The sequence below is a fragment of the Cavia porcellus genome, unplaced genomic scaffold (genome assembly GCF_034190915.1).
Source record: "Cavia porcellus strain 051 isolate PalLab524CR breed Dunkin Hartley unplaced genomic scaffold, mCavPor4.1 scaffold_7, whole genome shotgun sequence".
Lineage (NCBI taxonomy): Eukaryota > Metazoa > Chordata > Mammalia > Rodentia > Caviidae > Cavia > Cavia porcellus.
In genome coordinates, this window is record NW_026947490.1 from 38,832,744 (window position 1) to 38,860,388 (window position 27,645).

The 27,645-nt window shown below is 48.4% G+C and overlaps 3 protein-coding genes across 9 annotated transcripts in view; 1 reads left to right on the forward strand and 2 right to left on the reverse strand.

Annotated features, from left to right (window-relative positions):
* The window catches only part of Gapdhs (glyceraldehyde-3-phosphate dehydrogenase, spermatogenic), a 74,826-nt gene that overhangs the window by 21,516 nt on the left and 25,665 nt on the right, over window positions 1-27,645 (forward strand). The gene's annotated exons all lie outside the window — the stretch shown is intronic.
* Dmkn (dermokine) lies at window positions 1,190-14,296 on the reverse strand. Of its 3 annotated transcripts, XM_013149084.3 has the most exons (19): window positions 13,740-14,295; window positions 13,438-13,638; window positions 13,273-13,329; window positions 12,991-13,041; window positions 12,735-12,836; window positions 12,029-12,076; window positions 11,865-11,921; window positions 11,599-11,649; window positions 9,361-9,408; window positions 8,404-8,463; window positions 8,220-8,267; window positions 8,012-8,059; window positions 5,558-5,614; window positions 5,130-5,177; window positions 3,615-3,662; window positions 3,135-3,197; window positions 2,199-2,222; window positions 2,045-2,092; window positions 1,190-1,478 (listed from the first exon to the last, which is right to left on the reverse strand). In XM_013149084.3, exons 1-18 carry the CDS (start codon window positions 14,100-14,102, stop codon window positions 2,045-2,047), a joined length of 1,422 nt encoding a protein of 473 aa, XP_013004538.1. In that variant the 5' UTR covers window positions 14,103-14,295; the 3' UTR covers window positions 1,190-1,478. The 3 variants fall into 3 exon arrangements, with proteins under 3 accessions (XP_013004538.1, XP_063109445.1, XP_013004539.1); XM_063253375.1 differs by lacking the exons at window positions 13,273-13,329; window positions 13,438-13,638 and having other exon boundaries at window positions 13,740-14,296; XM_013149085.3 differs by lacking the exons at window positions 1,190-1,478; window positions 2,045-2,092; window positions 2,199-2,222; ... (2 more) ...; window positions 5,130-5,177; window positions 5,558-5,614 and adding an exon at window positions 6,009-6,165 and having other exon boundaries at window positions 13,740-14,296.
* On the reverse strand, window positions 22,727-27,584 carry Sbsn (suprabasin). 5 transcript variants are annotated; one of them, XM_063253376.1, is made up of 5 exons: window positions 27,270-27,584; window positions 25,368-25,613; window positions 23,890-23,955; window positions 23,732-23,776; window positions 22,727-22,892 (listed from the first exon to the last, which is right to left on the reverse strand). In XM_063253376.1, the coding sequence occupies exons 1-5, from the start codon at window positions 27,546-27,548 to the stop codon at window positions 22,869-22,871; spliced, it is 660 nt and encodes a 219-aa protein (XP_063109446.1). In that variant the 5' UTR covers window positions 27,549-27,584; the 3' UTR covers window positions 22,727-22,868. The 5 variants fall into 5 exon arrangements, with proteins under 5 accessions (XP_063109446.1, XP_013004541.1, XP_063109447.1 ...); XM_013149087.3 differs by having other exon boundaries at window positions 27,183-27,584; XM_063253377.1 differs by lacking the exon at window positions 25,368-25,613.

Genomic DNA, 27,645 nt, shown 5'->3' on the forward strand with positions numbered 1-27,645 from the left:
AACAGCCAAGGGAGACAGGGGCCCTGCCCGCCAGACTTTGCAATCTGAAAGGGAGTCACTTAGACTGGCAGGGTGCTCAGGTCACCCTTTTACTTCCTTTTCCCCCTCAGGAATATTAGGGGAACACAGCAGGGCACACCGTGCCAGCTGGATGGGATTCAGAGACTTTCAGCTGCAGACCCTCCACCCCGGCCCAAGGGCTCCTCAGCCTGTGATAACCTTAAGCTCAGGACATGCTCAGAGCTTCTGCCTCTTTCACTGGCTCATTAGTGAAATCGTTTTCTGCCTCCCTCCCTGAATCCAGGAAACACAGATTAGCTGTATGTAAGACGGTGGCTTTGACTCATTCCTTCCCCCCAAATTCCTAGACGCATCAACCCTTCCTCTACCCAGTTTAAATATGAAGTGTCCACCTCGCCAAATCCATGTATTGATGGTTTGATCCCCAGTGCAGCTGTGTTCAAAATTGAAGCCTGGAGAGGTGACGGGATGATAAGGGCACCACCCTCACTGATGTGTTCCTCATTGAATGGGCTATTAAGAGGTGGGGCCTCATTGCTTTTGAAGGGTGCATCTTGTCTCCTGGAGGACACGGGGTGAACTGCTGTGCTATATCACATCCTCCTAATCATGATGGCACTGCCCCATCACAGGCCCAGAAGCAACAGGGCTAGGTGACCATGAACTGAAACCCCTGAAACCATGGGGCAAAATAAACCTTTAAAGTTGTTTTTCTCAGGTATTTTGTCACTGCAACAAAATTCTGACTAGCACAAGTATATCTGCATGCCCAGGCATTTTCTCTACTAGCCCTCACTCCTATATCCTTCCCCCCCCCCCAGGACTGGTCTCACTTTGAACAACTTCTAAACTTCAGCCTCCTGATTTGAATAGTTGTACTATTGCCCTTTCAGGCCACTAGAACATCCATGTCAACTTCACATGCAGTAAGCCTTGTATCCAGATAGACTGGGCAAAGGTGATTTTTTAACAGGTAGGGAAACTGAGGCATAGTCCGATTAGCTAGCTGCTTCTTGTCAGGGTTAAAATCCATTTCTCATTTCTGTCTGCCTACCACACGTGCTTGGTACCATTCTTAGGAGGAAGACAGACTATCTGCCCCTTAAATCATTCTTCCATCCTCCCTGACCTAGGCCATCAGTCTAGTATTAATACAATTTGTAAAAGCTTTTGGGAACCAAGATTCGTGTTTTATTTCCACAGAGAAACTCAAACGTGTGAGGTTTGTTTCTGGAAAAATGTCAGGTCAAAAAATAAAGTAGGCAGAGACAGTGGCTGCTTGTTCCTTTAAGCTGGTCGTCACCACGACACCACAGCAGAGTGGGAAGAGGTAAGAAGCAGATGAACCAGGTCCCCACCCCAGCACATGTGGCACAGCTGCAAAGGCTGAGGAAGTGAGGCTGGGCCCTTTGAAGACTGGTGTTCGTGAGGTCTCAACAGTGACCAGAAATAATTTTCTAGAAAAAAAAATGAGAAGATTAAATGATAGAGTGCAGCCACTCCTAAATCGGTTACAACTGGATGTCCTTTCATCCGCTGTTGTCCTGCCCAGTCCACCTTCAGGTCCCCTCACTTTTGCCCCTACCTAAAACAGATTTTATGGTTCCACCAAGTTAATCTCTGATCACTTTGTCTCTGGAACTGCACTTCATCCTTTATCCCCAGAGAGTCTTCTCTCTATAGTTCCCAGGGACAGTTGCTGTCCTGTCCCTATCCTTCCCCCAGTGCACTGTCCTCCTGCACCGTCCTCCTCTGGTGTACCCACGTGGCTTCCTCTCTGTTTATTCCCTCCCCTGTTCGGCATTTGGGCGGCTTTCCCCCTGTCCTGGATCATTTTCTTGGGACTCTTCCTCCACACCCCACAATGGGATCTGCTCCTTCTTCATCCCGACAGCCAGCTTCCACCTAAAAGAAGCCTCACTTTGTGGCGCTGCTGACCGAGGTCTAAGGAAATGCCAAGGTCCCAGCCTCCACCCTGCGTCAGCTCCCAGCCTGTGGGCTCCTGTCCCTCGCTGACACTCACCTACCAGAACTTCAGCCAGTGCAGCAAACTGGGTTGCATACGGGAAGCCTGGAGGACAGGAGAAGGGCTGAGGGAAGGTTGCACTGCCCCGCCACCCACTCTAGCCCCAGGCCCCTTCTGTCTCGAGCCAGGTTTCCTCAGTCCCCACACTCACCGAGGATGAAGCTGTAGCTGCTCCCTGTGGAGAAAAGATGAGAAGAGGTCACATGTGGCTATGGTGGCCTTTCTGTGCCCTGACTCGGCCTTGGGGTTCAGAAAGGGCCCATATGTGGCTCAGGCACAAGGAAGGATATCACCAAGGCCCTTCAGTCTCACTGTGGACATTCAGGCTGTGGATTTCTTCTCCTAAGGATGTATCCAGGATGTCATTTTATATGGCCTCTGAGCACACAATGACCACTGCCTGCTGGGTGGATAGAAATCAGCCATAGACAGTGGCCAAGGGAACACCACCAGGCAGTGATAACGGCATCTCTACCTCCTCTCTCTCACCACTTCCCTCCCCATTCCCTGCATTGGAAGTTCTCTCCTTCTGGGGTCAGTGATTTCTCACTCTGAGAGCAGGAAATCCTTGGTCTAGCTGTGCTTTGCTATTTTGCTAGCCTAATTCATAACCAACATACTCATTTCCTGCCATTATAACTTTGCCTTCTTTGCAACTATATCAAACATATGTCTAATGTGTTGTTTACTTTTATTTCCTTTGAGGAATAAGGCCTTCGGTTTCCCACCAACTAAGAGCTCCTTGTCCAGCTTTCCCAGGAGAGCTGATCTGCTTTCCTCTCCCCTGCTTACTCCCTACAAAGGGTCAGCCTGGAAAAAACTAGCTGCCTTTGCCAGAACCTCGATCCTCTCTGGGAAGCTCTTGCTTTCTGGTTTTCTCTGTTGCTCTGAAGCTGCTTGCTGAGAGTGTAGCTTGGAGGAGTGCTGATCCCTGCCCCCTTTCCAGTCTGCTCACAGGGCACCAGTCTCCCTCCAAAGGGATTCAGTGGCCTGGCTTTCAGAGCAAGCACGGAGAGTCCTGCAGTGAATGCCTCTTTCCGTCTCTCCTCAGCTGGCCTGTAGGAAGACTGGGCACAGCGAGCCTCACCTTGGGGGTGCTCCTCAGTGACTGCTTCCCGCTGGATGCAGTGGGATATACTTGCTGGTTTTTCTGGGGAGGAGGGAGGAAAAGGGATAAAGGCATGTGGCTCCAGAATGAACACCCCACCTTCCTGCCCCAACTGACCATTAAAGCTTTTCCTTTTTTCAAATCATATTTGGAAGACTTGCCCAGCCACAGGAGCCCACCCCTCACCACTCTTAACTGTGTAAACCCAAAGGGCCTGCACCCCTTCCTTGGCACCTCTCCTAACTCTCAAGTGAGAGCTAGGAGGTAAGGCAGGAGACCAGGGGGAAAGGTGGAGTCTAGAGCAGGCATCAGTGCTAGAGAGCTGGCCTTGAAAGTTACACTGCCACCTCTTGCCTTCCCGTGTCAGCCTGAGAGTAAAAGAGAATTTCAAATTGGCCACACTCAGGACCGAGAGGGACCGAGGACCCTCCAGGGGAGTCTGAGAGCAAAGAGGCCCACCTGATCGGCGTCGCGGGTCCTCTTCTGAATGAATGGCATTTCTACATCCTGAGAGGGGAAAAAGGAGTCATGATTGGCCTCTGTATGGTCCTGCAAGCCTTGCCAGACTTCCAAAGTGCCAGCATTCTGCTGTCTAATATCTATTCTCCTCTTAAAGCCACATCATCTCACTCATCCCACCTTTTTAATGGTCCATGCTAAGCACAGTGGCCTGGAGGAGACTGATGGCCCAGATAGATGGAGGATGCAGAGTTCCACACTCGTGATGGGAGCGGTGGTGGAGAAGTGTGTTGAGCAACACCAGCCCCACCCGCACACCTGGTGCGTTGGCAGCCTTGGCCAGAGATTTGATAGAATGACAAATGGGCGGAACCCACACAGGCTGCTCTGGGGCAGCCTAGACCCTCAGCCCAGCCTGCCTTTGCCTACACCAAACCCCGCCGCTCCCTCACAGGCCCTTTAAGCCGTGCACATATTCTCTAGGATCTTTAAAAAGATGAGCATTAGCTCCTGACCAAAGGAGTGAAGGAAAAAGGGAAAATGCAAGGAAGCAGAGGAAGAAAGGTGCTCCCCTGCTCACAAGGCAGGGGCCAGTTCTAAGCACTGGGAGAGAAGTTTAGTTTCTTGTTCTACAAGGACCCCGCCATTCACACCTGCCCTCTCAGTGCAAGGCTCAGATCCTGTCTGACTTAACTCTCTGCCTGGTCCAAAACCTGACATCAAGCTTAACCCTACTCTTAAGCCCTGACCCTAGGTCCCAAACTGCTTGTCCATCAGCCTTCAGACAGTTTTTGTTTGGTCTAACTGCTTTTAAAAATGTCAAAATTAGTAGCCAACAAATTAAAACTTAGGTTTCTGACTTTTCTTGAAAAATCAAACGCAGCTACACAGGTCCTACATGTGTGTATGCTAACATTAGGAGAAGGCCCCATGCCTGGCCCAGGCAGTGCCCAAGGGTTCTGCTTCCCAGAGGCCAGTGACCACGCACAATGAAGTGTGATCCTTCCCAAGAGCCAGGGATTCGGAGCCCTACTTGCCTGACCATCCCTCCCCCAACATCCCATCCTCCTGTCTTCCCTCAGCTTCCCTCCACAGTGCCCCTTTCCCAGCACCTGAGAGCGATCCCAGGCCCAGGTCCCTTTCCCATTGCCTCCTTGTCCGCTTCCACTTGCTCACCCTGTGTACCCACCCAGCCATCGGTCTCCCCTAGCCAGGCCAGGCCCAGCAGGGACAGCAGCAGAATGAAGACGGTGGCCCGCTTCATGATCCTATGCCTGTGAAGCCCAAAACCAGAACCCTGGGCTTTCATTGGAGGGAGGTCCTCCCACCTGTACTCTCCTCCATGACTCACAGCTTCTCTGCCCAGCCCACTCCCCCCATGTTACACAAAGCAACAGGATGGTGGAGAGATTGTGAGGGCCAGCAGCCTCAGCAAACCACCTGCTAAGGGACAGACCCAAGTCCCAAGCTCTGTCTCCTCAACCAAGGCAACAAGCTCTACACCTCACCCCTTACCTCAGTGATTTCTTTCCAGTTGAAGAAAGGAGTTCTTCGTTTGAAATCCTGGAGGAAGAGGGAGAAAAGAGTGTCAGGGCAGCCAGAACTCAGGGTGGGAAGTGGCCACCTGCTGTGTGAGTTTCCAGCCCCCTAAGGGAAAGGACTTGGGAGGGCAGTGGAATTTGAGGGTTCCATGAAGATAAGCAATGAGAGGCTGAGGGTGTTTGGGCTTGAGGTGGCATTGGTGATAAGACTGAGGTAACCCCAAGATGAGTGTAATTATTGTTCATCACAAACATATACAAATAAAAGACTGGAGTGAGATGACCCGCCTCCAAAATGAAAAGGGCAATTTTGTGCTAGGTCAGCTCACGCCTTGGGGGAGGCTTGGGGAGGGGCATGATAACCAGGATGACAAATTCTTTAAAAAGCAGAAATTCTCCTACATCCCATAATCTTCGCAAGTAGAGGCGTAACCGGGTGCTAGGGTACAGGACTTGGCCCTGTGGATGAAAAACAGGGAGCAAGTTAGCAAGAAGCCCATCCCTGCTCACCTAAGCTCAGACTCCTGCTGTCTCTCAGCCTCCAGAATCTTACTGTGACCAAGGCTGGAGGGCCAGGGATTAAGGGGAGCCAGGAGTCTCCTTCGGAAACAGGAGACAGACTAGATCTGTGAGCCATTGACCAGCCGGGCCTCCCAGCACACTGGACTGTCTTTGCTGCCAGCCTCACCTGCACTGGGGTACAACAGAACTGTAGTAAGGTGTCCCAGCCTCCCACCTTTCCAGCTGCCAGCTGACCTCCAGCGCATCACCCAAAACTGTGGGGCTGTGGCCACCTCTCAACCCCTGTGGCCAACAGCCAAGAGAGAAAAAATAAATGGAGCAGAGACCAGAATGTGGGGCAGCTATTTATTTCAAAAGCATGAGACCAAATTTAGGGAAAAGGGACGAGATTGGGGTGAGGGAGGGCCTCTTTAGGGAGAGAGTGGGATCTCCCATCCACCTGGTAGCTCCTTGCTGGGAGATCATGAGTTGCGAAAGCTGCTCTCGTCCTGGGCAAAGAAATAAGCTCTATGAGGAAGCTTGAGCAGTAGGGATTTGGGAGTGGGTCAAGGCATGGGGTGTAGACCCCTGCTTTAAAAATATATAGGGACCTTATAGCTCACCACTGTCACCAAGACACACCTGGACACCCTTGGGCTCAACAAGCCCCTGCCTTACCAGGAGCGTTACTTAGAGTCCCTTTTCCTCACCACTCTCTGGCTGAAGTCTTAGCTCCCTCACCCCAACTGTGAAGGAGAATAGAGCTCCACACTTCTCTTTCATCTGTGGACTGCCCATCTTTCTACAGGAGCTGCTCTCCAGGAAGTCCCACTGTGATCATTCCCTTCCTGCCCCCTCGAGATGGGCAGAAGTGCTTAGCTGTCTGTCCTGACTCTCTGGGAAGTGCCCATGTGTGCCCTTGCCTTTCCATTAGACTCTAAGGGTCCCAAGATCCACAGCAAGGAGTCATTCTCCCTGTCAGAAACTGATCTCTATAAAAGAGAATTTGTTTTGTTCATTCAGTGCTGCTGGGACCCTTTGACCAACCCCCATGCCCAGACGTTAGACTTTGCTTTTCCTGAAATTTGGGTCAGGCTGCCTACCACCACCACCTTCCCTCACAAGAAAGGCAGCATTCCTTAGCTTCATTCGCTCACATTAAACAGCAGAACCTCAGCCGCTCACAGCGGCCACTCTGGTGGCCAGAATGATTGATGTGCAGGGTGAATGTGATGTGGAGAGCAAGCACCCAGGGCAAAAAGCAGTGGGCACTCTGCCCATTTCTCATTCAATGCCCCATGAAAGAAGGGGCCAGGGTTGACAAAAATTCTAACAACAGAAATCTAAACATTCATATCCCCTTCTCTCTCTCTCTCTCTCTCTCTCTCTCTCTCTTCCCCTACCACCTCTCTTTCTGTCTCTCTCTTCTTTTTCTCTTCCATACTGGGGTTTGAACCTAGATCCTTTGCACATTATTTTGAGACAGGAGTCTTGTCATGTTGCCTAGGTGATACTCAAACATGTGACCCTCCTGCCTCAGCCCCAAAGTGCTGGGATCACAAACATGTGCCACTGCGTCCAGCTAAAGTCTCTCAACTTTTATACTTTAGCAACTAATTCATATTCTAAAAAAAAGAGGAGCTCAATAAAGCACTGCATAGGCCGTGTTTCACAGCGTCTGCCTGGGGAAGTGGTTTGGATTGTCCATGTGCTCTCAGCCCTCCCTGACAGCCCAGCCCCCTCAACTCTACTGTTCTGTGACAGGGAGGGAAGGACAGGACGGAAAGGAAGAGGGGTTCTCTGACTCAGCTCTCTCCTAAGCTTACATGTGTACAGGACCAGAGTGATGCCTGCCAGCCATCCGGCACTCAGCAGTTGTCAGGTCCTTTTCTCTTCTTCCCCAGGTGTGTCAGTGCTCATCAGGCCTTTTAGCTCCTCCTGACACCATATTCAGTCAATCCTCTAGGACAATGGTGGCAAACCTATGGCACTCATACCACAGTGGGGTGTTTGTGTCATTGAAAGCTCTAAAAGATTCACCATCACGGCCTGAAGTCAGGCTGTCCTTTTAACCTTCTGGATCCAGAGAGGAAACTGATATTCTGAACCAGCGCAGATCTGTATGTTGAGGCAGTAAAGAGGCTCGTCCCTTGCGCTCATCCCCAGCTCCCAGCTGTCCCCAAATTCACCACTCTTTTCAAGTCTCAGTTTGTACGTTGGTTTTGGTTTTAGTTCTGGCCTAAACACCCTCTTAGTGGCCACTATTTTTGTTTCCCTGGCTCAGTCAGAGGTATAGCTTTTCTTTCTATATTCCTCTCCTGTTAAGATCACGATTGTATAGCCTTCAGAGCTTACCTTGTTTAAGGCATCCCAGTTAATAAAACCCAGCTTGGATTTAAGAGTCTGCAAAGAAAACATAAAGAGCATCTACATCAGGTCAATGTGATTGGCCCAGGGCCTCAGGCCCAGAGAGGGGCAGGGCAACTCCTGCCTGTCAGTATCGGAAGAGGACAGGGGCTGGTTTCCTGAAGAAGAGTGAGCAGAGCAATCTTACAGAACTCACCTTCCAGAAATTGTCAAAACTGAAGACTCCAGGAGAGGTGTCAGAGTTCTGAGGGACAGATGAGAAATGGCATGGATTTAAGAAGCTACATCATGAGCAGGAGATGTGGAGAGATGTTGAGACGGGGACAAAGAACGCTTCAGCCCTCAGACGCGACCCAGGGTGGAATAACACTTCCACTCACCACGGAGTTGAGCTCACTGACTGCTTCATTTTCTTTACCATCCTCACCAAGTCTTTGTCTCTGGTGGGGGAAAAGGAGACTGATGTTCAAGACGGTTGCAACCTGTCACACCTGCTCTGGGCCCTCTCATCTTCAAGCTCTTCTGCTCCTCTCTGTGAATCTTACTTTGTCTCCTTTACACAACACCCAAAATATCCACCTCAAAGACTCCCCAAAATGATCATAACCATGTAGCCCTACCCCGTCCGTCGACTTTTATTTGTATTTTTGCCTCCCCACAAAACACTACTGCTAATGAGAGTGGCTAAATATTGTCCCACTGTGTGCGGGACACTAGACCTTATTCTGTCATATTCCTCTGCAGATGACTTCATCTTACAGATGAGGACATTGGAAGGGTCCAGAAGCTGCCCTCGGGATCATTCTGTGTCTGTACTCCGCACCACCTCAGTCTAGTTCTGACATAGAAAGCTGCAATGTAATTGTGGAAAGTGAGCCAGTCAGGTGGCATTGTCTCCATTTTCCCCAGAGGAACCCAGGCTCAGAAGGGTTAGCTGACTTGCCTGGAGATTCACAGATGACAAGTGACAAGCTGCCATTTGAATCCCTGTCTTCTAACCCAAAGCTCAGCAACCTTCACCTCTCAACACTGACTTCTTAAGTATGCTTATTTACAAATAGTTCCTTGGCCGTTTTCTGTTATTTTTATCTAGTTTTTCCCTTTGCAAAGAAACTACAGCTGTGATGTCTACTGAAAGGAGGGAGAGAATGGATGAATGAAAGAGGGGAATGGAGATCCCAGATTGTCATTTTATTTCCTGGCGGTCACCAGACACCAATTCAGAGCCGCTTACAAGAAGAAACTGATATTTTTGTTCCTTCTCCCTAGCCCTTGGTTTTCTGCCCACCCTCCTCCATCCCTTCTGCTAATGCACCCCCCCCACCCTCCAGGCTTACCTGAGAGTTACCATGGAAACTCCCAAGTTCACTGCTCTCTCTGGTTTCCTAGGGAGATGGAACATGGAGAAGTCAGTGGGAGGAAAAGACAGGATAGTGGGTTGTGGAGGAGGGATTTCAGAAGCAGGAAACGGAGGCAGGATTATGACAGAGGACCTCCCAGGACTCCAGCCCTGGCAGATCTATTTCAACCTCCTCTCATGGTGGACCAGCTTACTACGTGGAATGACAGTTTTCATGGAGAATGTCCCCATCCCTGTTTATATTTGTCTCTGCCCAAAATCCAGAAGGAAGAGCTTTGCCACCAAAGTATCTGAATGCCTCCCCTGGTTTGGCAGCAGATGCAAGCCAGACTGTTGACTTGAACTGGCCAAACTGAAGGCCCTCAGCTGAGCTTATGGCTGCATTGGGCAAAAAGTGGGTGCCAGCTGGTCCATCAGCAGAAGCCAACCTGGCCACAAGCAGGCTGGTTGGTCAGTCTTCTCTTAAATCAGAGGTAAGCTCCTCATAGCACTTCCTCATTCCTCGAGATACAGTTAGCTGCTCTGCTGTCAGGCTAAGTGCCCAGCTAGCATTGCTACTGGAGAGTTAGCCTCCACCCACTCACTATAGGCCCATCTCTGCTCTCAAGGCCTATGGTTCCCCTACACTGATATCCCCAGGACCCCTGGGATCCTCTTGTCTTCTGCTGAAGCCCCAGGGGATAACACAGTGAAACACAGATTCCTTGGTCTAGATCCTAGAGCCATCTTCAAAAATGCATTATGGATTCCATATGATTCCTCTACAAATCCTAATGGGATTATCTTTGAGAACTTGTTAAAGTAATTTTGAAATTTATCTGGAAGGATAAAGATCTGGAAATAGGTTTTTTAAAATGCTGGAAAAGATCAGTGTTAAGGAGGGACTTGCACAGGTAAATACTGACATAACACGAGCTACTGTAAATAAAGCAGTGCAGTTTCTGTGTTACAATGGATGGATCTATGTAGAGAAACAAAACTTACAGAAGCTTCCCCAAAATACAAAAGTCTTTAAAAGTGCCATTTTAAGTTAGTGATGGAAATGATTCAGTACTCAAGACTGGGGCCCCCTTGTTAAGTACTTGGGGGAAAATACTAGCGATACAACTGATCAGTTTCTTCCCTCTGCTTTTAACTATTTTCCCAAAATAGAGGAGCAACCAAAGTTCTGATCCAAAGTGTAGAATAATTAAAGAAAAAAAACTAAGTGTAGACTTTGGAGGGAGGAGTTACTTTTTGAAAATGAAATTATGTGACCATTTGTATTGAAGAGAATGAAGACATTTATAGTAATACACCAAGTGTATAATGCCACCCTAATTGCCCTCCAAGCTCTCCTGGGTGTACCATGGAAACTTCCAAGTTTACTACTCTCTCTGCTTTCCTAGGGAGATAATTTTTTAGGAGGTGGGATTGTTTGTTTATTTTTTGGGACAGGGTCTCACTATGCAGGTCAGGCTGACCACAGGCTCACTGTACTGCCCTTGAACTTGTGGCAGTCCTTATCCACCAGACTCCTGAGTGCTGGGTCTAAAGGGATGCACTCTCATGCTAGGTTTGGAGATTGGTAGTTTTGATTTCCTATGTCCTTAAGACTTTGGTATATAAAATACTAGAAGCAAAGTAGATACAAACTGGGAGAATGTTTAACATTTTGGTGGCCACCAGTGCCCAGCCCTGCAGCCACAGCTTCCTCCCGGTTGCTGGTAAGAAATGCAGAATCTCAGCCCCACCCCAGACCTGCTGAATCAGAACTTGTTTTTACACAAGACCTCTAGGTGTGGACAACAGTTGTCACACTTGCTCTGTCAGCACTCTAAAGACTGACACCTAATGCCCAGAATTCCAGGATAACTGGGAGGAAATGAACTTTCCGAAACACTTCACTGCCAGAGCAGAGTTCTGTGAGCTTTGTTCATAGCCTGGGATGAGACATTTGAAATGACTGTGTAAGCACTGGTTTACATAGGATCCTTCCCAGTCTGTAGTGTACAGTGAGCCATCACATAAGCATTTCCAATGCACTATTACTCTGGAGACTATTTTTAGGAATATGAGGCTGTTTTTAGGAACGCACATTTGGTTTTTTCCTCCTAAGTTGTCAGATTCCCCTCTCGATGCGTTGGGTGGAATTGCTTATCAGGAATGGGGCTGGGCAGAGAGGACTTCTGAAAATGGGGCAGTCACAGTCATAAATTGACAGTTTGGTTCTTACCTCATTCCTAGCCCCTCCAGCCACGCGGACTTCATTTCCTGGGTTGTCACACTGTGGGAAAGAGACAGGGAAGACTCATTCACTCAGCCCCTTCCTGCACCTCAGTGCCGGCCCCCAAAGGACAGCACTGCACCCAGCTCCTCTGAAGCAATCATCTTTCCCTTCCCAGGGGGCCCCCACATCTAGACTCAAGGGTTGACCTCTCTGCATTTGCTTCTCATGGCTGGAAGGAAATCTGGGCCCCTGGCCATTCCCCAACCACTGACCTCAGGTTTGTTTCCACCACCACCTGTATGTCTGCTCCCTGTATCTGAACCAGTGTCCTTTAAGAAAAAGAAAGCAAGAGCTCATATGTCATCTTCAAAGGACTTGCAGATGAACCCTTTGCTGGATCATAGTAAGCAGAAGAGACTCGCAGAGGCCTTCTTACCTTGGAGACTGAAAAGCTTTCATCAAAATCCCTAGAAGTTTCTGTGTCCTAGATGAGGGGAAGAGGGTAGTGTTAGGAGCAGCAACCTACAGAAGATCATTCTTTGAACTTGTCATGATCAGTCGCCTCTTCTGGCCAGACAACATTCCTAGGCCCCAAGGAGTCCATAGGGTGACCTGTCTCTAGCACCTCTCCTCAGAGCAGCCCTCCTGCCTCCTCACCCATAATGCAGGGTCCCTCGTGGGTAACCCATAGTCATTAGTGTCATCTACGCTTCAGCTCTTTAAATGTCATCTAGTTTTTGTGCTGCAATCCTAACCTTGTTCTGGGAGCTTCCCAGATGAATGTCCTATTTCTTTGTGCTCATCCCTCTTCTACCCAGACTTCCCAGGTGGGCAAGGAAGAGAAGTGGGGAGGAGACAGAACTTCCCCACCACAATGGACTGGGAGGTTAGGGAGTGGAGTAGGCAGAAGTAGGCAGGACAGCTCTTGCGGAAACCCAACATACTGCTCTAAAAAGCCTGGCCTGGGGCTGGAAAGGTGGGGAGCAGAGACAGAGGGAGCCCCATGAGGACAACTGCCAGTCATATCACCTGCTCCAAGGCTGCAGCTGCTTCCAGGGAAACCCAAGGGCCTGTCTTCTTTGCAGGGACAAGGAGGACCCTCATCCACCCCTGCCTTCACCCAAGGAACCCACGAAACTTACACGGTTAGACCCAGAACTGCTGCCACTGTTGCCACCATGGCCACCACTGCTGCCGCCATGGCCACCACTGCTGCCACTGCCACTCCCCTGGCTGCTGCTTTCCTGAGGAGCAGAACAGAGTGAAGATGAGAGACCAGGATTGTACCTCTCTTTCCCTTGCGCTTCTGCCAAGGTGAAGTGTGTTCTCTTCCCAGCCTAAGAGGAGCCGTGACCCACTCTCCCTAGTGCAGCTTGCAACAGGCAGCCCTCCTCTTACCGTGGTGGGGTCAGGGCTTCCACTGGAGGTAGTAGGTGGGGCATTGGTGCACTGCAGAGAGAAGAGCACCAGTGGATTTAGAGATCTGTCAAAGCCATCTCCACAAGCCTCTCCCACTTCCAGTCTCCTCCACCCCTCTTTTCCTAGCTTCCCGCCACACCTATCTCTTCCCAGCCTCTTCTTCCTCTTACCCCAATCCCTCTTTCTTTCTCCTTTGTCTCTTTCCTACTTTCTGTCATATGCATGTAGACAACCACTCTGTCCCCAGACTCTGGCTCTTACCCCTGAATTTTGGCTGCTGCCTCCCCCTGTACTGTAGCCAGGCTGGGCTGAAAATCGCTGCAGGGAAAGTGAGATTTAGTGTGGCATCTGGAAGGACCAGGGAGGTATGGAGTGTTAAGTGAAGAGCAGGCAAGGGCAGGTATCAGGGCAAGGTGCCTACTTTACCTGAGAACTGGTCTCCAAGTTAGAGTACCATCCATTGCCTCCCTGCCCTGTGGAACCTCCCAGGGAATTGGTTTCAAAGCTGCTTTCTGAGCCTCCAGGATTTCCATGACCTGAGAGAGATCCTAGACTTCCAAAATTTCCCTGGCCCTGGCCTCCATGACTACCATAAGGGCCAAACATGCCGTGCCCTCCAGATGTTCCCTGCAATGACAAATACATGCATTTAGCATGACTACCATGATTTTCAGCTGAGCTTCCCCATAGCCTCCCATTTCCACATTTGGCTTTCTAGTGCCACTTACCCAAGAAGTGGGGTTGCGGGCAACATCCATTTCATGTCGAATGATTTTCTCAGCCTGTTTGCCAGCTTCATTTCCTGTGTTTTCAAGAGCATGGGCTGCTTCCCCCAGCCTATTGCTGAGTGCATCTCCTCTGGCCCTAAATGCAGAGCTGGCTTCTCCGCTGTCCCCTTTGCCAATGGCATCCTGGATTCCAGAGCTGACTGCCTCTTTAGCTCCTTCACCAATGGCCTTCCCAACTCCATTGGTAATGGCATCTCCCAAGCCTTGTCCAGCTCCTGCCCCAGAACCCTGCAGTGGACCAGCTGCCCCACTGCCCAGACACAGGGCCAGCAGGAGGCAGGCCAGAGACACCTGTAGCTTCATCTCTGCCCAGCTCCCTCACTCTGGAGAATCCTCTTCCCACTTCAGTCTGCTTCTTGTGACCCTTTCTCTTCCTCTGCTTGGCAAACCCTCCTGTCTTCTCTCTCTACCTTCTTATCTGCCTTCTAGGTCTGCAGCCCCTCTCTCTTCCTTTCCCAGATGTCCCTGCTTCCCAGAGTCCTCCTCTCTATCACTTCTCCTTATACTGTAGGTTGGGAGAAGGCGAGAGGGCTGGGCAGCCCAGAGTCCCTCCCCATAGTGACTCAGGGCCCAGCCACCCGATAGGGTAATGAGCTGTAATTGTGAGCCTGTGTTGAAACAGAGAAGGAGCCATGCATCACAGAAGGAGGGAGAACTGAGATGAGAAAGACACAAAAGTGTTCGAGTTGCCCAACCCCAGGAATTTGGGGCGCAGGGTGGGGATGGGGCACATGAGGAGATAGGTGCTAGTGTCTCCTAGTGGTGGTGGGAGGAGAGGACCTAGGAGAGAGGCATTGCAGGCAGGACCCCAGAAGTGGAGAAAGAAGAGGAAAGCCCATTGGACAGGATCAGTTCGAGACCCCAGTGTAAGCCAACCAAGTTGGGGGCACAGGGTGCCAAGAAGGTGCCCTCTTGTGGTTCGTCTCAGTTTCAGCAGGCCTCCTAGCTTTCATCAGTCTCCTTCCCACACTGCCACCTAAAGCTGACTGCTCCCATACCTCCCAACCCACAGAGACACTGGGAGACAGGGGGCTGCATTTCGGGACCTGGGGCTCTGGGGAAAGCCCTCCATGGGGGCCCCAGGCATCAGGGAAATAATGGCAAGACCCTGATAGTGGCCATCAATGCACTTCAGGTAGCACCCTGGCTGTTCCTGGCTCAGAGGAGGGAGCTAGCTGGGCGGGCCAGCCACCCCAGGGAAGAGTGGGTGGGAAAGACCAGGGAGGGCGCTGACCCAGGCAGCATCCTGTTTACCTGGCCCTGGAGGGGCATGTATGGCTGTGTGAGCTCATGGCACTCATAAGGGGAAGGACTGCAACTGCTAACTGCACCCCCCCACACACACATACACAACTTCCCCAAGGACCAGGCAGTCCTGGCAAGGGAGAAGGGGTCAGCTCAGGGTCAGGAGCTATCAGTCAGCATCATGGTCCTTCCCCTAGTGCTGGCTCTGGAAGGAACTTGGGCATCCTCCCTTGGTTTTATCCCTGCCTAGCAAGTGTGACTGCTTCTTTATTCTGAGGCACCAGGTCCTCCTACTTGGCAATGCCTTGAATCACTGGGATTCATTTCTTGGTTAGGAGGGGCTGGTTTCCATCTGTCTTTCTCAACGTCTTTCAGTCAGTCTCTCCCTCTCTCTCTCCACCCCAATACCCGCACCCAAACTTGTAACATCCAATACTTCTTAGCATGTAAACATCATTCCTGACTGTCCTCAGTCCACATTGTTCCATCGCTGACTGTTTAATGATGATGAAAATGATGGTGATAATAATAAAAATAAGAAGAACTGCAGCTCTGGCTCCTCGTGGCTTTTCTGTCATCCCCATCCCTGCTTGTCAAAGCACCTTAACTTGTCTCCTTATGGAGCTGATTTCGGTTTTGCTCTGAGGCTCGGTGTGAGGAGAAGAGGGTGCAGAAGTAACTCTGGGGCCCTTGGGGTTAGTGCTGGAGACTCCAGGCCCTGAGCTTGCTGCTTCCTTTTACGGGAGGTCAGGGTCATGGGCGGGGAAGAGCCCAGGGCAAAGCACTTGCTGACTCAAGGCTCCTTCTCAGATCCCTCCTCTGAGTCCATTTTCACGGTGATGCGTACCTGCGCTCACCCTTCTCCACTAATATGTCTCTTTAATCCAAGCTACCTTCGGACTTAAGTATATTTTAAGGCAATAGATTTTATTACTAGTGTAAGTGGAAAGCCAGGATTACTTGTCCATAAATAGAAAGTCCATATGTAGAAAAGCAGGTATGAGCGATGCCGTTGCATTATAACTGGCTACAGCTCCTATATTCCTTGTAAAAAGTGTGAGAGAGAGTTAAGCACACCAGCCCAGAAATTAAGTCTTTGCCTTTAACCTAATCTGAAAACTTAGGAGAAAACTGAGAAGAGAAGAAGTTTCCCACTATGATTCAGTTGCTCAAAGCTACATCTACAAACCATTCAAATCCTTCCAAATAACCATGTCCTCTTTCTGGGATAAACCTCCCCTAGGCGTCCTGGGCCTGAGGAGCCACCTCAGGTCAGTAGTATAGCATATTTATTAAGAATGTGTTGTGGACCAAATGGAATGGCATATGCTTTCATGTTTATGACCTCAATCCTCACTGTCCAGTCAATGTTATTCCCATTTTAAAGGTGAGGTCACTGAGGTCCAGAGCGGGTGAACATCACACACAAGTCCATATGTGAAAAACTCATAGGAAAATGGAGTGGGTCAATATGTGACCCAGATCTATCTGATACCAAACAGCTTCTTCAGCATCTCCCATCCCACCCTTCTTTTACCTACTAGCACCCCAACTCTGATATGCCTGGGTCATGTCTAAGACCTTTTGTTTCAGCATTTCTCTTTAAACCACTACTTCTTCATTCAGTAAAACTATATGCAGTTCCTACTCCATGCCACACCTCCTATAGGTACTGAAATACAACGTGAGAACAAGATCTGCCTTTTTCTCCTTTGAGCTCACTGTTACGGTGGGAGAAGTTGACAGTAAAGTTAGCAGGTAGTTTTATTAACCATGAAGAAAACCACAGTGATGGAAGGAGACAGAGGAGAAGGGAAAAGTGGGTATTTTAAAAATGGGGTCAGGAATGCGCTCTTTGAGATGTAACCGATGAACTGAACTGAGACTTGAAGGAAATGCGAGGACAAACCATGAGGCTATCAGCAGATAGAGCATTCCCAAAAGGAACACCCCTGGTGCAAACGCCCTCAGGCAGGAGCCTGCCTACTCTGAGAACTGCTGTGGCTGGTGGTGAGATGCGAGGGGTTGAGTCAGAGAGATAGAGGATCGAGATGTTGGGGCATGGAGGACCTTTGCAAGAACTTCGGCTTTTTAGCAGCCTAGGTTTGCAGTACATAATGTTTACACATGTATAAAGGAGTAGGTACACGTACTTAACATATCTTAATTATCGTTATACCCCTCCCTCTGCCTCCCTCTCCTTCTGTGGATCCCCTTCCATTTTATAAAAGAACTATCTCCCAGTTTTTTATTGTCTTATCTTTTTTATGATTTATACTTTGATTTTCTCATATCAGAGAAAGTTTGTGATATTTAAGCCCATGTGTCTGATCTATTTCACTTAAAATTGTGGTCTCAAGGTGCACCCATTTTCCTTCACATGACAAGTCAATCCCTGTTTAAGGCATGGTAGTATTCTATTATGTATAAATAACCCATTTTCTTTATCCATTTATTTAGGCATATGGGCTACTTCCAAGATTTAGCTATTATTAATTGTGCTGCTGTAAACATGGATATATGTCACTGATATGCTATAATTAACTTTGCTGAGAATATTTCTAGAAGAAAAACATCTGAGTTGAATGGAATTTCTAGTTTTAGATTTTTTGAAGAATCTGCATACTGATTTCCATAGGGGCTGTTGCAATCAACATTCCCACCAACAGTAGAGAAGGGTGCCTCTTCCCCCACAGCCTTGATAGCCTTTGCTATCATTTGATTTTATGGTGATAGTCATTCTCTCTAGAATCTTAAGGTAGAATCTTAGTATTGTTTTAATTTGCTTTTCTCTACTGACCAGAGACAAGCATTTTTCATATATTTATTGGTCCCTTGCATTTCTTCTTCTGAGAAGTATCTATTCATTTAAGTTGCCAGTTTTTTGATTGGGTCTTTATTTGGGGAAGTCAGGTTTTATTCATAAATTCTAGATATTAGTCCTCTGTCAGAAGAGTAACTAGCAAAAAATTTTTCCTATTGTGTAGGTTATCTTTTCACTTTATTCTTCATCTCCTTTGCTGTCCAGAAGCTGAACAGCTATTAAAAAGGAAAAGGAAAAGAGTCAACAACAGAAAAATAACACAATGACAGAAATGACTAGTCAATACTTTTCATAAATAACTCTCAGTGTAAATGACCTCAACTCCCCAGCTACAAGACACAGATTGGCAGACTGGATTTAAAAACAAACAAACAAAATATCTCAAACTGGGTGATATGGCTCACATCTATAATTCCAGCACTCAGGAGGCTGAGGCAGGAGACTCACCAAGAGTTTACAGCCAGCCTAAACTACCTACTGAGACCCTGCCTCAAAAAAACAAAACACAAAACAATAAACTACCTCAACAGTTTTCTTCATACAAGAGGCACATCTAATCTGAAACAAAATTCATAGACTAAAAACTGAGAGTCTGGAAAACAATTTTTCATGCACCAGGACTCTGAAAGCAAGCACAAGTAGCAATCTTTTTCTCAGACAAAATGAATTTCAAGCTAAAACTTATCTGAACAGGCAAAGATCACTCCATATTAGTTAAGGGAATAATACAACAGGGAAACAATTTTAAATATATGTGTGCCACACATTGGCATGCCCAGTTTAATAAAACAAACACTTCTGGTCATAAAAAAATAAATACCAACACAACCATAGTAGGGGGCCTCAATACCGCTCTTTTATAAACAGATCAACTAAACAAAAACCAACTAATATCAGACCTGAACCACATCTTCAAAGAAAAGGAACTAATAGGTATGTATCACTGAACTACAATCCAGCCCTATTATAAGTGTCTATAGAGTATCATACCTCCACAACAGAGTACACATTCTTCTCAATAGTGCATGGAACTTTTTCCAAAGTTTCCCTACTAGTTCATAAAGCCTGTTTAAATAGATACAAAGAATTGAAATTATTTCATGTATATTGTCAGATCATACTACATTGAAACTACAAATCAATTGCAAAAAAAAACCCACAGAAATTTTACAGATACCTGGACATTAAATAACACACTTCTAAGTACTCAGTGGGCCCCAGAAGAAATCAAGGAAGAATATAAACAGTTCCTAGAACCAAATGATAATGCCAGTACAACATACTGAAACCTATAGAACAAATGAAAGCTGTCTTATGAGGGAAGTTTATTGCTGTGAATGCTCACATTATGAAAAGAGTGAGCTAAAACAATAAGCTAATGAAGCACATGGTCCTAAAGAACAATCCAAATTCCTAGTACAGGGAAGAAAATCATAAAGACCGAAGTGGAAATTAATGAAATTGAGACCAAACAAAAACAATACATCTGGGCATGGTGATGGCTTGCTGTGAGTTTGAGGCCAGCCTGGGCTACAAAGTGAGTTCAAGGCCAGACTGAAACCATCTCAAAACAAACAAACAAAAACAAAAACAGAATCAGTGAAATGAAGAGCTGGTTCTTTGAATGAATACTTGGCCTTTGGAGGCAGACGCTGAAAGAGTTCCTCTAGGGTACAAAACATGGAGGTTTGGGGAATATAGAGACCAAGGAAGGAACTTCAGGGTAAACATAGAGGCTGAATTCTAAGTATCATGAGAAGACAAGGCCTTGAATCTGACTGATGTTTCTGTTTTCTTTATGGGGTCAAACTGGCACCAGCAGCCTCACACACAGTATTCACAGTGCTTCTCTTAAAGCCTAAGTTCAAGGTCAGCTTCACCACTTCCTCGTGTGACCTTCATTTTACAACAGTTTTTACAACAGTATCCTTGTCTGTAAAGACGGGTGAACATGAGGATCACCAGCTTTAGTATGTATGTGTGAAGAGCTCAGGGAAGTGCTTGGCACTCAGAAGCATGTAGTGTGTGTTCCTGAAAGTGCTGGGTGTGTTGATATGGTCCTAAAGCCATTTAACTTTGACTCACATGCATGCACATGTCCTGAAAAGGTCAAATTTGCAGACCTATATTTAAAGAGGACAATTCTAGAGGAACTTTTTTCCCCTTGCTGAGAGTCATGGGTCAGCCAGCCACCTCACCATTGGAGATTATTGTCAGGAAATACTGTTGAATGAGTTCTGTCACCACAGCTCACTAACTAGGTGGCCTCAGGCAATGCTCCCTTCTCTGTGCCTCAGTTCCATCATTTGGGAGCAATAATCATGGTACCTACCTCATAGGGTAGCTGTGAGGATGGATGAATCATGTCTGTAAGTGCTTAGCACAGATTCAGTAAGCACCCAATAAAAGGTAGCTGTGAGAGTCCCACCCAAGCTCCTCTCCCTGTTCTTTTACATCTGCAGAAACTGGTCCTTCCTCTCTGCTGCTCCCTGGCCTTGCTCCACCCTGCTCGGCAAAGCAACCCACTTCTTGCTCACTCTTATTCTATTGCCTTTGCCAAGATTGCCCAAGCCATCTGCTCAAATACCAGACATTTTTCCCTGACCTTGACCTTGCCTCTTAAATCTCTTAATCTAGTGGGGGGGAAATGAATGTTAAACAAATAATGTTCATAATATAGTTATAAATTGTCATATGCAATATGAAGGACAAACTTAGAATACTATGAGAAATAACGATAGGTAAGTTCAGGCTGAAGAGTCATAGTAGCAATAACCTTGCTCCTTCTTGAAGGGGAAGAAGGAGCCAGTCTGGGTGACAGAAAGCCATCAGGGGCAGAGAAATACGGGAAAGTTTTCTAGCAGAACAGGCAGCAGAAAGGACCTTCAGGGAGGAAGTAGGTCCTAGTATTTCCTTTACCATTCAAAGCCTTCCTTCTCCAGAAGCTTCTCAGGAGGGACCCCACTACCACCTCCACCACACATATGCACACACAAGCATAATATAAATTATCTCATAGCTCTTTGATACTTTGAAGATCTACGTCCACTCCAAGCAAACCCAGCAAGAAAATGTACATGTAAATAAAGTCAGTGAAAGCTTTTACCTGATTAAAGAACAAACCCTCTTCAATATTGTCTTTGCAAAATCCTACACTGTAGAATTCCTTCAAGTAGGGGCTCCTCCAGTATATACTGTATATATATGAACCAGAGTTCAGAAGAGAAAAAGACGCTCAGCAGTGTCTGCTGTGAATGAATTGCTCTATGTAGTAAAGTATGGCAAATAGATGTCTGCAGTTTACTCAAAAAGCATCTAAAATGTACTGATAGATGTGTGATCAAGCAAGTATAATAAAATGGTCATTTTAGAGTCTAAGTGGTGAGAATGCAGTAGTCCTCTGTAAAACTTTCATCTTTTTGTCACTTATAAAACATTTTCAAAATAAAATATGAGCAAAGGGAAGGAACAAACATAATAAAATGATGGTATTCTACAAAATAAGGCAAAAGGCGGTGAACACAGTTTCAAGGCCGTCATGTTTATTGTAGAATTGCAGGTCCTTCCACTCCTAATATGTCCTTTAGCTCTCTTATTGTGCATTGTTTTGTATTTGTTTTCATATTCTGTTTACCGCCTGCCTCCCTGAATGGACAAATTCCCCGAGGGCACGAACATTACCTCTTAGTTTTGGTCCCTGGATTGATATAATTTAGGCATTGGAAGCAGGTTGTATTCCACATTTGCAGATACCTCACCACCTTTATAGAGGAGGAAATTATGGCCCCGAGGGTAAAGGAGGAATAAGCTGCGCCAGGCACCTGTTCCTGATGGGGAGGTAGGACACCAGCATGCTGCCAGTGCTTGGAAAGTAGTAGAGAGATTCTGGGGACAAATGTGAGAGTCGGGACTCTGGCAGTAGACTGGGAACCAGATGCAGGCCTGCAACTTTTTCATGGCTTGTGCCCTTGCCCACTGAGCCCAGTTTCCTGCCTCAGACAATGGGGCTAATAAGAGGATTTCTGCTTTTAAATTATGGGGGTCTTCAGTGGTTACAGTTGCCTTCAAACAGCTCTGGAGTCTATTAAGTGCTGAAGACAGAATGGTTGCTAACATGACTTCTCTGAGCTTTGAGTAGTCCATGGATCTGAAACCAGGCCTTCTGTATCTCCGTTCAGTCACTGGAGAAGAGACCCTCCTCCTGTCACCAAAGTGTCTCCGCCTGCCTGAGCCTTCTGCCTTCCCTCCCCTTCCTCGAGAGCTCTCCCATGTGTCTCTTTCTTCCCTCCTTATCCCTGTGGTGCCAAATGGAATAGCCTTTGTAGCTCCCTCCCTCCCCTTACTGATCATGCAATCTCGGTCTCTTTTCCCAGTCCTACAAGCCTCCACGTGCCTCCCTATAAAATGAGGCCAGTTACAATACCTCCTACCTAACTGAGTGGTTAGGAGGATTCAATTATGCCATGCATTCAAAGCACCCAGAACATTTTGATTACACCATAAAAGAAAGCTACTGTTGTTATTCTTTGGGTGCCACACCCCCTGAATGAGAATGCTACCCAGTTGGTCTTTATCTAGGTGCCCCCATTCTCTCCCTGGTGCCCTAGGTTCCCACCACTGACATCAGTAACTTTCCCTATATGGGTGCTCTTCCCAATGCTGAGCACAAACTTTTCATACTGGCAAAACATGGCTTGTCCCCATGAGCTGCCCTCTTTTAGCTGTTCATCTTGAAATCTCCACCTCGTTCCATCTTGTGCAGCAGGCCCAAGCACCTTCAGCAAAGAGCAAGAAGATAAAATGAAGGTGCCCCCACTCCACCACTTCCATCCCTCTTTACAGAGTCTGGTGGACCATGAACAGAGAAGACAGCAGGTCACATTTATTCACGTCTCAGTACAGCCTCCTTAATGTACTCCGGGAACCTCTCCCCCACCCCTAGCTCCTTGGGTCATTTCAGCAAGTATGACAACAGGAATATTAGTGTGCTTGACATCAGTTCAGGGCATGATGTTGGCGATGCTCTAGAAGAGAGGAGAGAGGGAATGAATGTAACATGCCCGGCTATGAGGCACCCAGACCTGAGCCCACACCCCCACTTTAAGAAGTGAGAAGGAGACTGGCTACTCTAGCCCAGGACCTGTTTGTGTTCTGGAACTAGCTTCAGGATGGCAGTGCCTCTTTTGAGGAAAGTAAGGAGCCATCCCTCACAATTAGAGGGGCTAGGATCTCTGTAGAAAGCAAGGAGCCTGTCCATTTGGCCTCTGAAGACCCTCTGCCACCCCTGTAGTATAGGCTCTAATGGGACTGTCACATACCCTCAGCCCTGAGTCCCCTTCTCAAGCAGTGGATATACCAAGTACAAAGGTAGAAATAAGACTTTGGGCCCAGAGTGAGAACCCGGAGTCCCCAAGAACCGTAAGTTTCAACCAGGGAAAAAGAGCTCCGAGAGCCCCCTGCCGGGCACACTGCCACAAGGCAACAGAAATGGGAGTACAGAGCTGTTCCCACCAGGGCAGAGAGGGAAGCCAGCCAGCTACTGGGAATCCAAGAAGAGATGGCAGGCACCAAGAGGGTGTGTGAAGAGATGGTTTGGCAGCACCTCCCTTTCTGGCTCCCAGATGCTCAAGTGCCCTGGAGGTTGTTTCTATCAGCTGTGTTTGCCTCAGAGGGAATGGAGCAAACCCAAGAGCTGAAAGCCAGGGCAGGTAAGGATAAGAGCCAGCCAGGAGAACAGGTTGGATGTCTCTGCAGAGACTGAGTTGGTCCATAGAGAAGCTGACCCCAAACAAGCCGTGGGAAAGGGATGAAAGATCATCTCTCAGGACAAAAAGCAGAAAATAGAAACCATACAGGCACTTACTCTCCACAGACCCAAAATGTTGATGAAAGGCTTGTTGACCGAGGCCTGGAATTCAAGAACAAAAGGTCAGTCATGGGCTCCCTCCCTACCAATACCCGCTCCAAGTAGCCCCCATCCCACCACCACCACCAGGAGCATGCTATGCCCAGAAGACTTACCCCAGATGCTAACGGGGTGGTTGCGGTTCCTCCGTGCTGGCCGGTATGCCCGCTGTTTTGAGAACCCTGTGAACAAAGCCCAGACAGCCATTAGTACCCTCCTGCCCTCAAGAGTCTCCCAAGTTCCTTTTACCCAGAGACTTGCTTCCATTTGGGGTGACTGGGTCTGCGGTGGGAGGCACGAGCTGACTCTGCATCCTCACTCTCTGTCCAGTTAGAAAACCTAAAGCCCATTGGGCTGCAGGAGTAGTGCTGGAAATGGAAAGGATGCCTACCTCCTATTCACAGGCCTTTCATGAACTCCTTTTACTTCGGTGTTGGGAAACACTCCTAATCACTGAAGGCCCTAATGGGAAGGTAAACGTAGAAGGCCTTGCAAATACCTAGACCACAGTTCAACCTCAGCCTTGACCTTAAATCAACCTTCCACACATTCTAGCCTCAATCCCTCCTCAGCCCTATCCCTGTCCTCCCCCATCACTCCGCGGTGGTGTCTCCCGAGCTGCACTCCAACCCATGCTGGGCTTGCTGTTTCAAGTCCTACACTTCAAACCACCCTCCCCAGCCTCCACTCAGGTGGTGTGACTCAGGGCCCTCTTTCCTCACTGGCGCTTCTTCCCCCTGCCTCCCTGCCTCCCTGCCTCCCTGCCTGCCAGAGGACTTGGCTCTGAACTTTGAGGCCTGAGCCAGTCCTCAAGATGTTTTTACAATATGCTGATCCAGTGACTGCTCTTGGAGATTGGAAAATGGGGAGCTGGGGGTACATGGCCTTCGGCTGTTCCCCAAGCAGCTCCCTCCTTGATGCTTATAGTTTTGTGAATAGTGCTGTTCTCCTAGGTCCTAATAACTGTTGCCCCTACATAAATGAGTGAGAGGAAGCCTTCAGGAGGCCTCCCTCGACCAGGCAGTATAGAGGAAGAGGAAGAACCACAACCTGTAATTCTCCAGCTCTCCACATGACCTTGACAAATCTCCTTAGCCTTGGTTTTCTTATCTGAGCATCAGGGAGTCAGCATCCTCAACCCAGCCACCTCAGAGGATTGTTACAAAGATTAACCACAAAGGAGCTTATCTCGAAAGCTGCTCCTCATGCTCACTCTTACACTCTGGTTGCTCTCAATAATCTTTCTGTTTGCAGTTAAGAGCTCTGATTTGAGAACTGTTTCCTGTTTCCAAGAAAGATTACATGTTCTTCACCTTAGATCCCATCAGCAGGAGGGCCATTTCCTAAAGGTGGGACTGGGTCCCTTGCACACATCTGGGCTAGGCTTTGCAGATAAGATAGCTTAATTTGCCTGACCTACAAATCAATAGCTCCTTAGTTACAGAGAAGGAAAAAGGAAGAAGGGTAATGCAGTTATGTGGCTTCTCAAGCTTCTGTGACCAATGAAAACTACACAGACTGCCCAAACGTTCCAAGAGTTGAACCTCTCCCATCCAGCCCCTTTTCCCCAGTTTCCCCACCCCTGTTCACCTACATTCAGCAGCTGGTTGGCCTCCTTGCTGGCTTGGTTGACCCCTTTATGAACATCCTGCTGCAACCTCTCCACATCCTTCCCGGCCTGACCAGCAGCATGGTGGATACCTTGACCAAGCTTCTCCGCATCTTTTCCGGCCTGACCCGCAGCATAGTGAACTGCTTGGCCATATTTCTCTGCCTCCTTTCCGGCCTGGTTGACCCCAGCATGGACCCCTTGGGCCACTTTGTCTGCTTCCTTTCCAGCCTGTTCAACAGCATGGTGGACTCGCTGGCCAAAGTGCTCCACCTCCTTCCCAGCCTCGTTGACCCCAGGTTGGACACCATGGATTACCTTTCCTCCCTCTTTCCCAGCCTGCCCTGCGGCATACTGAGTATCATGGCTAAACTGTTGTGCCTCCTTTGCAGCATGGCTAAGTTCACGGTGGACTCCTTGAGCTACTTTTTCTCCCTCCTTTCCAGCCTGACCATAAGCATACTGGGCTCCTTGACCAAACTTCTCTGCCTCCTTCCCAGCCTGACCCACAGCATGGTGAATGCCATGGCCAAACTTCTCTCCCTCCTTCCCAATCTGACCAAAAGCATGGTGAAATTCTTGACCAAAATTCTCTGCCTCATTCCTAGCCTGGTCTGCAGCATAGTAGGCTCCTTGATCTAACTTCCTTCCATCTTTCCCAGGCTGACCAAAAGTATGGTGGGCTCCTTGACCAAATTTTTCTGCTTCATTCCCAGTTTGACCCACAGTATGGTGGACCTCCTGTCCAAACTTCTCTCCCTCCTTTCCAGCCTCACCAAACTTCTCTGCCTCTTTCCCAGCCTGATCAAAAGTATGGTGGACCATTTGATCAAATTTTTCTCCTTCCTCCCCAAATGCATGATGGAATTCTTGATTCCTAGCCTGATCTGCAGCATAAAAGACTCCTTGACCTAACTTCCCTGTCTCTTTCCCAGCCTGACCAAAAACATGGTGGGCCCCTTGACCTAACTTCCCTGCCTCTTTCCCAGCCTGACCAAAAGCATGGTGGGCCCCTTGACCAAACTTCTCTGCCTCCTTCCCAGCCTGACCAAAAGCATGGTGGGCCCCTTGACCAAACTTCTCTGCCTCCTTCCCAGCCTGACCAAAAGCATGGTGGGCCCCTTGACCAAACTTCTCTGCCTCCTTCCCAACCTGACCAAAAACATGGTGGGCCCCTTGACCAAACTTCTCTACCTCTTTCCCAGGTTGACCAAAAGCATGGTGGGCCCCTTGACCAAACTTCTCTGCCTCCTTCCCAAGTTGACCAAAAGCATGGTGGGCCCCTTGACCAAACTTCTCTACCTCTTTCCCAGGTTGACCAAAAGCATGGTGGGCCCCTTGACCAAACTTCTCTGCCTCCTTCCCAGGTTGACCAAAAGCATGGTGGGCCCCTTGACCAAACTTCTCTGCCTCCTTCCCAGCCTGACCAAAAGCATGGTGGGCCCCTTGACCAAACTTCTCTGCCTCCTTCCCAACCTGACCAAAAGCATGGTGGGCCCCTTGACCAAACTTCTCTGCCTCCTTCCCAACCTGACCAAAAGCATGGTGGGCCCCTTGACCAAACTTCTCTGCCTCCTTCCCAGCCTGACCAAAAGCATGGTGGGCCCCTTGACCAAACTTCTCTGCCTCCTTCCCAACCTGACCAAAAGCATGGTGGGCCCCTTGACCAAATTTCTCTCCCTCCTTCCCAGCCTGACCAAAAGCATGGTGGGCCCCTTGACCAAACCTCCCTGTTTCACTTCCCGCCTGGTTGACCCCATGATGGATCCCATGATGGATTTTGTCTGCCTCCTTCCCAACCTGTCCAGCCGCGTGGTTGACCCCATGGGCAAGTTTTTCTGCTTCCTTTCCTGCTTGTCCGACGCCATTGTTGACTCCATGGGCTACCTTGTCCAAGCCGTGGTGGATCCCCTTTTCCATCTCCTTGCTGGCATGGCTCCCCATGTTGCTAAGTCCATTGACAACTTTCTCCACTTCCCTTCCAGCTTGAGTGATTCCATTATTGATGCCTTCAAGGGCCTTGCCCACCTCTTTCTCTGCCTTGCTCAGCCCTTGGTTGATCCCTTCAAGGACCTTCTCAATAGGGTCATCACTGGTTGCCCATCCAGGCAAGGCCCCTAGCAGCAGAAGGAGGCAGCAGGAGCTGAGTAATGTGGCAGGATGCATGTTGTTGGGAAAATGGGGAGAATGCAGAAAGGAGCCCGGGAAGCAAGACTGCTATTTATCCTGCCTCCTGCTCTCTTCTCCACCCCTCATGACTCAA